Source organism: Spinacia oleracea, chromosome 6, assembly GCF_020520425.1.
Source record: "Spinacia oleracea cultivar Varoflay chromosome 6, BTI_SOV_V1, whole genome shotgun sequence".
In the NCBI taxonomy this organism is placed as follows: Eukaryota; Viridiplantae; Streptophyta; class Magnoliopsida; order Caryophyllales; family Amaranthaceae; genus Spinacia; species Spinacia oleracea.
Window position 1 is genome coordinate 37,830,394 of NC_079492.1, and position 11,947 is coordinate 37,842,340.

The 11,947-nt window shown below is 38.3% G+C and overlaps 1 protein-coding gene across 1 annotated transcript; it reads right to left on the reverse strand.

Moving 5' to 3' along the window:
- Positions 1 to 7,396: 7,396 nt before the first annotated feature.
- Positions 7,397 to 8,601, reverse strand: LOC130463075 (uncharacterized). Its single transcript, XM_056832106.1, has 2 exons — positions 8,121 to 8,601; positions 7,397 to 8,037 (listed from the first exon to the last, which is right to left on the reverse strand). The coding sequence occupies exons 1-2, from the start codon at positions 8,599 to 8,601 to the stop codon at positions 7,397 to 7,399; spliced, it is 1,122 nt and encodes a 373-aa protein (XP_056688084.1).
- Between the last annotated feature and the right edge of the window lie 3,346 nt (positions 8,602 to 11,947).

Below are 11,947 nucleotides of genomic sequence, written 5' to 3' on the forward strand. Positions count from 1 at the left end.
ACAATTTTCAATCAAGGGGCACAGGGAAGCATGATTTTGTATTCATCGGAACGTATTTTTGTTCTTTTTTTCAAATTAAAAGCGATAAACTACTATAGAAAGAAATAACACATACCTCCCCCAAGCCAAACTCAGCAATGTCCTCAATGCTTGAAGGTGTAGAGAATGAGGGTTTCAATCTTCATTGAACCCCTTCGGCTCCAACTCTTATGTGCCTCCCGCAGAGCAATTGGTTAGTAAATAACCAACCAACGAGCGCAGAAGCTTGTTATGCGCACTCGCACTTATTTCGTGCAACAAGACATGCACGATAATCAACAACAACATTTGCATAAAGTCTTAATGAACTCTATGCCAGTAAGGAGTAGGATGCCTAAAGGAAGAAGAACAAAAAGAAAAAACAATAATAAAAGAAAAATAGGAAAAAGAAGGAAAAGAGAAAGTAGGCATACTCTCCTTATAGAAGTTTTTTTTTGCGGACTATTGATTCTTCAACTTCAATGATCAATGAAATAGCTGTCTCTGTTTTTTCGCATTCATGGTGGGCAAGCTCTTCACCATATAGAGCTCTCTGCAAAGCATCCACCTCTTCTTTGTAAGTACTGCAAGTACCTGTAAAAGATTCACAAAGAGGAACTGGAAAAGAATATTAATGCTTTTTTTTTCAAAGAGAAACTAAAGAAAAGAAAATATATACGTGGTCTCAAAGAACTGGAAGTTCTTCGAGACTCAATGAAATAATCTAGACTACAAAATTAATAGCAGAAAATAAAACAGTTTCCCCGACAACGGCGGCAATATTTGACAGGCTAAAGTCGTATCGCCTAATAAAAAATAAACTTAAGTCCACTAACAAGGTAGTAAGGGAAGTAGGGATCGAATCCACAGGGAAACAGGCGTTGTTTCAATTCTATTACTAAATCTAAGTTCTAGACTACTGGGAACAAGATTAAAGTTGGTTTGGATATTACACTACGACGATAGTAAAGCGGAAGAATTAAGATATTAAAAGGTTTAGGGCATAGGTTCACCAATAAACAACAACCCAAGATGATAAACAATCAATAATCATCAATAAAGCAGTTAATTAGACTAGCATGCTCTCTCGAATCGATACTAATCATAGACTTAGAATTAACGGGCTCTCGCTACGTATTAATCCCAATTCTACCTATTAAAACAATCCTACATATCAAATTGCATCTCTCGAATCTTAACCTCATATTGCTAGACTAATACAATTAAACCTGCGCAAATCTAATCGCATAGTAAATGAAACCAATCAATAAGAATTAACCACAATACCAACAATCAACAACATTCAATCACCCCTTCATATTAATTCATGGATTCCCAAAACCCTAGAATATAAACTACTCACACATATTTAATTTTAATTAAAACAAAGCAAGCATGATTAATGAAAATATAATTAAAATTGAATAAAGGAGGAAAGAAATAAGAAATACCAAATTTAAGAACAAAGGATGAAATTTAAAGCTTAAAACTTGAATTGAATAATAAAAGTAATTAACAAAAGTTTAGAGAGAGAATAAAAACTAAGCAATAAACTAAGGTACTAGAAAGTAAGATGCTGAAAATAAGTTCTCCAACTAAATAATAAGGTCTTGGCATTTATAGTTAGGCCAAAAAAACAAGTGAAAATCAGAAATAAACTAAAATCCGCGCTCCAGGGGTTGTCGTCGCCCCGATCGGGCGATCTACTCATAAAACTGCACGATCATGTATCTTAAAAACATCATATCTCCTCCTTTATAAGTCGGAATTAGGCGAGAGACCACTCGTTGGAAAGATCTTGAAGTCTAGAATCCAACCCAATTTGAATCGCTGCATTTAGAGTTTTATAACTTGAGTTATGATCAAAGGAGTAGACAATTGTCGGTTTTTTACTTCTTTCACTATTCGCTTTGCTTGAAAATTCTTCCAACTCAATGTTTGTGCTCTCGTAAGTACATAATCTCTTGTAGTGATTCAAATGAGTATAAAATTCACAAAAATATGATAATTTCTACAATGATGAACCTGAAACTACAAACACACTAGAAGGAGCACATTAGTACTAAAAATCGCTCTGAATAGCTCATTTGAGATTAAAACGTACTAAGGGACGGGGGTAAAAACTCTATACAAAACGCATATATTCAGTTACTTATTTTTATAATCCGCCCATCAGACGTTCCATTCCCAAGAAATTAAAATAAGAACAAGATCGTCGTCATTCAGATGATCAAGTGTTGGAATTATTGCGTCAACACATCAACACCAATAATATGGAGTTTAAAGATGTGAGTGATGCCAAGTTAATCCTGGAGAAGAAGCTTACACCTACTGATTTGAAATTAGCAATCTTCAATGTGAATGTGTCACACCATCAAGTTGATGGTGTGACCGGTCACACAAGAGACTGACTGTTAGGGACAAAAGGGAGTATATTAGAAGAGAAATACATTTGATATATAGTGCCTACATAAGACACCGTACATATTTTCTTGTTAAGATATTGCATTTTGCCTCGTTGGAGTAATAGAAACCACCGCATCAAATAATGCCTTAACCTAGTAGAAAATATTTCACCTCCTAAGCTTCAACCAAAAGGTAATTACTACTAGAAAGGTAATATAAAGGAGGGTTTTCCTTACCATTTCATTCTTCCCTCTACTCTCAAAGTGTATAGCCGTTTACTCGGGACCGGTTAAATAATACGGGGATCTGGTCCAATAAACACTTACTTTTACGTTATACTCCCTACGTATTTAAATAGAAGATACACTTGACCGGAGATGGGTATTAAGGAAGAATAGTTGAATGAAATAAAATAATAAAGCAAGTGGATTGGGGTAAATATTTTAATCAAGTAAAATAAGTGAGGACCATTAACTTTTGGAGGGGTATGAGGTGGGGGTTTATGAAATTAATTGTTTAATGTGGTAGTGGATCATAAAGTAAATTAAATATATTATTAAATTAGATGGTGAGGTTGTAAAGTTAATAAAAATAAGGAAAAATTGATATTGACAGTCCCAACTATGGTCACTTCACTTTTAAAGGTCCCAACTTTTGATTATTCTAGAGTGGTCTCAACTTTAAGGTGTGTTTTCCCAGAATGGTCCTTTAGTTTATTAAACTGTTAATTAAGTTGATTTAAGCATATCATACTATTCTATTTACTTCATTTAATTAAAAAATATGGTTATTGCACGAGAGATATGAGTCTTAATTAAGTTATTTAGCACTTAATTTTAACTAAGGGACCATTTTTGGAAAGGACTCTCTACAGTTAGGACCACTATGAGATAATCAAAAGTTGAGACCTTTTAAAGTAAATCGGCCATAGTTGGGACCGATAATATCAATTTTTCCTAAAAATAATAAGTGTATCTTCTATATAAATACGACTGGAGATGATAAGTCTATCTTCTATTTAAATACGGAGGGATTAAATAAAGGGAGTTTTTATTCGACGTCCTATTTTGCTAAAAACGCCCTCATTTTAATGGCAAAAGTACGTTGTTACCCTTATAAAAATTAAGGGGCCTCTTTCTTCACCTCTCACACCAGCCCACCGTTCAAATCTCAAAACTCCCCCCAAATTCACGCCCACCACCTCCAACCACCACCCCACCATTCACGCCCAACACCTCCACCATTCACGTCGACCACCACAGCACACACCGCACTACACCGAGATTTTCCGGCCGAGCAGAATTTCAGGGTAAGGAGGAGAGGAAACGCGGCGAAGGGAGGAGAGGAAACGCGGCGAGGAGGAGGAGGGGAAACCCGGAAGTAGAAGGGATGCCGCCGAAGAGGAACACGATGCCCCCTCCGGCACAGCGTCAGGTATTAATCAATTTTTTTTATTTTCTCGAACAGGGGTGCCGCCCAGAGATGGCGGCCCCTGCCATGTGAGTGCCGCCCTGCGATGGCGGCCACGACCATGGATTTTACGCGGCGGCTGACCCATGGTCGTGGCCGCCATCGCAGGGCGGCTCTCACATGGCAGGGGCCGCCATCTCTGAGCGGCACCCCTGTCATTTTTTTAAAAAAAAATTGAATTTTATTTCTGAAATTATTTGCCTATATATTTGTTTAAAATAATTATAAAAATTAGTTGTTAAGAAATTCAGTTATATTTATTCCTTAGTTTCCTATCATTTGGAATATTGTGGCTATAATTGCATAACTGATTTTGGGATGAATTGCCTATATTTTAGGTTTTTTTTTGGAATTATTTGACTATAGTTAAAAAAAGAAAAAAAAAATTGAAATATGGAATTATTTGATTTTCTAATATTTTGTTAAATTTTGTAAATTAAGAAAATTATATTTATGTTTAAGTTAAAATATTTTTTTGATGTTAACGTGACTATTATTTTGTTAATTTAATATTACAACATTTTAGCAAATTCACGTTATTAGTTCACGTTATTAGTTATAAACGTTATAATTGTTATTATAAATGTTATAAACGTTATAAATGTTATTATAAATGTTATAACGTTATTATAAATATTATAAATGTTATTTAAATGCTATGAAGGTTATTATAATTGTGTGAATAAATATAAATATGTTTTAAGTTATTAAAATTAACGTTAATGGATGATTTTGATTATAAGTTAGTAATGATTAATATTATATATATATATATAATTTAGTAATGATTAATATTATATATATATATATAATTTAGTAATGATTTATATTATATATATAATGTACGTTCTAATATATATGTTATAAGTATAGTAATTGACGAATAATATTGGTTTGAAGCGAGTTTGTGTGAATAAATAATTTATGAAAAGTGATTAAAATTTAAAATGAAACTAGCTTACAAATTTCACGTTTGATGAATAATAGAGATTCCGGAACTTGTTCAGGGAGACGTTAGTTATGATGTGGATAGTGTCGTTGACGGATCTAGAGCCAGACATACGAGAAGTCATTGTGTAAATGCTTCGGTTAGAAGGGAGAGAGGTGGTTTGGGATCCACTTCGCAACAGACGCATATGATTTACTCGGCTCACCATTCATTGGGTTACTCGCCACCTCGTCCGATGGGTCCTTCGTCACGTCAATCGAGGGTTGACCCTACTCAGCAGGAGGATGATGATAGGTTTGAGGATGATGGATATTGTGAGGATGATGGGGACTTTGATGATGATTCGTGCGAAGATGAGGACGCCGAGGGGAGGGACACGCGCACCGAGCAAGGGGACACGCACGCCGAGGACAGGGTCACGCGCGCTGAGGAGAGGGTCGTCACGGGTGTTGTTCCACCCAATCGCTCTTCGGCTCCTGTTATTATTCAGAGACGTGAGGGTAAATTTGTTCGTAGCTCTGAGGGGAGTTTGGCGACCACCGGGCATAGCCGTCGAGATCGCAGGGTTAGGGCTACAGACGATTCTGTCTTTACTGGCCCAATGGGCGGAGGTCCTAGACTTGGTAGCCTGATTCCTAGCTATCCGGCTCACGTTGCTGCGTGTCTATGGGATGGCACTTTAGATCGAGGTAATCTTCATTGCCAGTGTAGATTTTGGTTTGTAAGCGGATTAATGACTGGTTCTATCGCATGAGTTGTGAAGTGAAAGAGAAGGTTCTTCGTTCTTCGGTGAGTCATTTGCCTATGATCATGGATCCCCACATTGATGCTCCTTTGATATCTGCTTTGGTGGAGAGGTGGCAACCGGATACGAACACTTTTCACCTTCCATTTGGAGAGATGACGATCATGTTGCACGACGTTCAGGCGATACTGGGGATCCCTATTGATGGACGTGCATTGAATTGCTCTGAGACAGACCGTGAGAGGTCCTTGATTAGTCGGGTTGGTGAGTTTCTTTCGGTTAGAGAGGAGAGCCTTCGAGGGGCCCATTGGTGTGAAAGGTGGTGTGAAGATTTCCTCTATTTTGGGAAAATGTTCAGCGTCGGGTAGGGATGAAACGTGCCAAGTGACTGGGTGGTTGATGTCTACTATTGGATGTTGTTTGCTTACTGATAAGAGTAAGAGTCGGCTTTCTTCAAAGATCTTGCTTGATCTCGATAGACTGGATGATGTACCGAAATATTCTTGGGGATCGGCTTGTTTAGCTTTTTTTTACCGCCAGCTAGGTGTAGCTTCACGGTCAGAGTCACGAGGTATCGGAGGTTGTTTGACGCTTCTACAGGCATGGATTTATGAGAATTTTCCTTGTTTCCGACCTCGCTCGGTCCGGAAAGATGTAGGACCTAATGAACCTCTAGCATCGAGTTGGGTTTATGCTGCTGTGAGTAAGGACAAGTCTAGATTGGTTTCGTTTCGTGCTAGGCTGGATAGATTGACACCAGAGGAGGTATTGTGAAATTCATTTGTTTTATCTTCGGTTTTGTTGTGTTTTTAACATAGTTATAATAATAATTTGTGTTTTAACTTAGGTTGTGTAGACGCCATTTTGCGACGACCCCGCTGTTTAGTGTCCAAGAACTGTTTACATGGGGCCAATATGTTATCGTGATATCGGTGAGATGTATAACCCTGATCGTGTTACTAGGCAGTTGGGGTATATGCAGCGTATTCCGCAGGATGTCCTGTTCATTGGAAAAGCGTATAGGCCACCTAACTTTAGGCATTATGAGGTGGATTTCCTCGACTTGTCATATGTATCAAAGTGGTGGGATCGTTTTGCAGCCGGTTACTGCTCTTGCCTGATTCTCTCGTCTTTGACGCCTGTTCCGGAAGGTGTGCCTTACGCGTTTGATGAGTAGTACATGAGCTGGTTCCTCGAACGGTCTCATCCACACATTACTCCTGGTTTTGGTGAAGTTCCAGTGGTTACGCCTATACATGATCGGACTCATACCAAATATGTAAGTACAAATGCTCGTTTAATTGTCGTTAACCTTTTATTTATTTTATTGTCGATTTCATTTTAATTTAATTCATATTGCATTGCAGTGGGTTGGCCGATATGAGCAAGTGATCCATGCGTTATTACAAGAGAAGAATGATCCGAGTCACCCGACTACATTAGCCGCTACAGAGTTAATGCAGGAGTGGAAGGTTGTTTGTGATAGCATGTGATCGTATGAGAGTTTCTATAGACTTTGTTATTTATTTCATTCTGTGGACATTTTATGGATTTTATATGTAATTTCGTTTTAGACTTTGTTATTTATTTCATATTGTGGACACTTTATGGATTTATATGTAATTTCGTTTTATGGACATTTTATTTGATTAACATGTTATGGAATGATGCTCAGAAAAAATGACTAAATGTTTATAAATAACGCCGAAAAATATAAGTAGTAATATTAATAGTACATCCGCACTTGATATCAATTACAATGATTGCACTAATATTTGACCATACTTAAATCAATTACAATGATTGCACTAATATCTTCCCATCCTAAAATTAAACTCGTCGGAATATCGAGTCCAACCTTGAATCCTAGTCTCATATCTTGATTCCCATTCACGAAAGCCATAATCTGCCAATGCTCTCCAACGGTGGGGTATTGATGGTAATGGACAATCGGGCGCCATTTCCAAAATAATGTAGTGACACTTATTTACAAATGCCAAAACAATCTCCTTCGTCGGCCTAGTTGCTTCATATCGATTTTCCAACGGAATATTGGTCGCGGAAGGGATTAAACTGGATTCACCACCGATTCCAAAGATGACCACAACCGCATTGAAGTGTGTGGCGATCGGCCATAAATCTGGATCAGTAATCATCCAATGTTCTTGTCCACACATTCCACCTCTCCAATCTATTCGATACGAGGCATTACTTATAGTTTCCGGAAGATAAACTCTCTTGTATTGATCAAGCTTTTTAATCTCTCCAACAACCGTTGAACGAATCTCGCCATAACGTTCTTGATCACCTAAAAAGAACTCTTCTGCACATCGAAATCCGCAGTTACCATTAGGTATAACATCACGATATCCTCTAATATACTGCAACATGAAGTCCGGTAAGGATTCCTTGAAACGAGGTGGAATTAGATCAATGCTCATGTAACTCCCTGTAACATGAAAAAAACGATTAGTTTCCTCACAATAAGAAATAAATATATGAAATAAATATATGTAATAAAATAACTTGTACCTAGGGAAGATCTTGATTGTGGGTTTCCCGATGACGAAGCCCCTTGATTAGAAATCGTACGAGGGCCCGTATTCCGCACATGTTCGATCAAGCTCAGATTCCTTGTAGTTGAGTTTCTTTGTCTCCTTGGTCTCCCTCTCCTAGTTAAGTTGGGTTCCGGTTCCTCATAACCTGCATGCTCTGGATGTAACTCATCATGAACGATCCTTGAAATATCTCGAATAACGGCAATATCTCGAGCTAATACGTCGTCGACGAGGGATCGAAACAGCTCAGTAACTTGTGCGGACTCCGCCACAACCTCTGGAATCTCCGCCCCTTCTGCAATCTCCAAGGTCCTCCAAAATGGATGAACAAGGTCAATGTATATCCCAACTCCACCTTGGAGCGCCGTAAATATGTTGCAACCACAAGGGAGTCCATGAGTCGTTAACATAGCACAACCACACCTCTCGTACACCTCGGTACTTAAATTTCGCATCCTCGTATGTTCATCCAGAATAAGTTCCAAAGCATGGTGGGAAACACGACCAATAAGGTGTTGGTATAGATAATGCTTGAACAGAACACCGTGTCGCCGCCTCGAACCCTCCAAACCATTTTTAATCTATGTAACTTGGTTATTGATCGACGCATGCACTCTTCTAAAACAGTATCCAACAACCCTTGCGAACTTCCAAGCCAACTCTTAATGACGGAGTGTTAACTCTCAACCCTACAAGTCCTTATGTTGCCAAAGTGAAGGACCTCATTCGTCCAAGCTAAGACGAATTTCTTCCGATGATCATTAAGCCACGTTTTATGCACATAATCGAGGACTGCCGGCCATCTTCCATAACGATCTTCCATGACTACAACTACACGTTCATATTCTGCCTCGGTCGAAGCCTCCATGATTCTTTTCCATACTCCATTCTTGAACACCGCACCAGCATCCTTGTTCTTGTTGCACAAAAATGATAAACGGGCCTCCACGTCATTGTTGATATGCCAAGTACATAGCAAATGTCGAGAATGTGGGAATACCTCAGCGACTGGTCTCATAAGACCACCCTCTTTACCCGTAAGGATAGCCGTGGGAATGATGGCCTCCCCGAGGAGCAACTTCAACTTCTGTAACACCTAACGGTAGCTCATTGTTGTCTCGTCCTTCGTAAATGCGTAGGCGATGAGGAAATTCTGATTCGTCGGTGTCATACCGACAATCTCCAAGAATGGAAATCCATATCTATTTGTCTTGTACGTCGAATGCAGACCAATAACAAGTGGATATGTGCGTAACACCTCCACCATTGCAGGGTGAGCTAAGAATGCGCGGTTTATGACTTTACTCGTCCGATCACTGCATGAGACCCAGTTTATGTAGTTGTGCTCTCTCGCTAGATGCAACATCTACTCAGCTATGTTTCTTCCTTCTGAACCTTCTCGCCTGATCTTATCTTTGAAGTTGTAAATGTGCCTCATGTTGGGATGGTCATCTGGATACTTGTTCTTAATGTCCACCATGATGTGTTTTGGCTTAGCTTGTGCATCGTTCATGTAACGAATAACTTCCTTCGCGCCTTCACTCAGACCGCTGACACCGCGGTGACCCTCCGGGTACACAATCAGTTCGTGGTTATGTGTGCCACGATCATGAAGCAACTCAATAACCCAATTATTTTCTTCTACTCGTAGTTGTTCACACTTAATCGTAAACCAACAACCACATGCCTTGCCTTTTGTGTTTGGACGTTTTGCGATCTCTGGATCCCTAGAATTGTTTTCTCTCCTTCCACGGTCACATTTCAAGTACCGGTACATTCGACCATCCTTTCGCGTCCTTTTGTACGAGCTACCTATCAAGATGAATCCTAATCCAATAGCAACTTGCCTTGCTCAATTCGCCGTGTTCTCAAAACCATCAAAATTTTCATTTGTCACAAATCGATCACTATAGTCAACACCGTCACCACCATAATCCGGAAGGGGAACCTATTAAAAAAGCACAACATTGATATTTATATTTCTCTAATTTAAATTAACGCAAAGCTAAAATAATATTTATAGTAAAATAATTTCAATATTATTTTAATACTTAATGCATACGCTAAAATATTTATAGTATATAGCGTACATTGAATTTATTTTTAAAACATCCTATTCATAATTTGACAAATTCCATACCATTTAAATAACGAAATCACCAATTAAATTATATAATTACAACGTTGTTCATAACTTATTTTTTAACTCGACGATAAGAACAAATATATGTTTTGAACTTATTTATATCATTTGATAACATTAAATAAACAAATATATGCTTTCAAATTATAATTATTCATTTTTCATTAAGACATTATATAAATTATAAATTATAAAAAATTATAATTATTCACTTTACATTAAGACATTATATAAATTATAAAGGAATTATATAAAAAATCACATTATTTTTTAATCTACATTAATAAATAAATAATTTTAAAAAAAAATAATCATAACAATTTATATTTTTAAGTAGCCTACAATTCCGAAAAAAAAAATCAAAAAAATAAAAAATTTCAGATTATTTGGGCCGCCCAGAGATGGCGGCCGGAACCATGTCTTGGCCGCCATCTCTGGGCGACCCGTACATGGTTTGGGCCGCCATCTCTGGGCGGCCAAGACATGGTTTGGGCCGCCAGAGATGGCCGGCCCGAAAATTCAAAAAAAAAAAAATATTTTCAAACCTCCGGCGACGATGCGTCCATCATGAACGACGACTACGACGTCGAAGGAGCGAAGTCGTCCATGACGTGGTCAGCTCAAGTCGGTGGTAGGTGGCGGTGGACCGGTGGAGGGTGGCGGTGGTCGAGGATGGTGGTTGGAGCAAAGAAGAATTAGGAATGCCAGAAAATTTTAGCAAATGGGGGCTGCCGGAAAAAATAAGTGGGCGGCCGAAAAATTTAACCGGGGTGGGGAGGGCTGCTGGAAAGTGGAGAGTGAAAAGTTGAGGTGAAAACTTATGGTGAAAAGTGAAGAAGTGGGGTTCCCTCTTTTATAAGGGTAACATTGTACTTTCACCTTTTGCGGGCGATTTTAGCGTATGCGGACGTCGAATAGCGATGCACTAAATTAAAAACTATACAAAACCACCGCATTGAATACTCGGATTCCTTCTTGACTAACACATGAGTCACGACATTGGATGAAAGTCTGAAACACAATTCAATGTCACATCAATAACAGCAAACGGTGAGAACAAATTAATTAAAGGGAGAATATTAAAAATGAAAAGAAGCTTTCCATATTGATTCCAAAGTAAATATATATTTCACATAGGATTAAACATACATAAAGAAAGATGTTCACACATTACAGCAAACTACTACTAGAACTTTACTAGCTCTTACAAACTATATGATACATAAAACATTACAAGACACAAAGCTAGTGAACACTTTGATTGTTGACCCTTGATTGATGGAGTCCCCTTGCTCACTTCGACGTGTAATATTTGGCGCGTCAAAGCATTCTTGGCATAAACTTTTTACAGTCCCTATTTTTTTGGCTCGGAGCAAGCTTGAAATCGAAAGGAAGCCCTTACAAACCTGTGATACATGAGCAACAAAGAGATGCACGAAAGGATAAAACATTCACTATTTCTTTGAACCGACTTTGTGAACAGGGTGAAATGCTCACACACAAACTCATACACTGACTCTATACCTCTGTAAAAAGGTAGAAGGAGCCTCTCCTTACAACGGGAGAAACCTAGCCTAGTTAACATGTTATGAAGCTAGCCCCAAAAATTGGGGAGCAGTCTTCAGATAAGAAATTTTGAATGCAATGAGAACACCTCT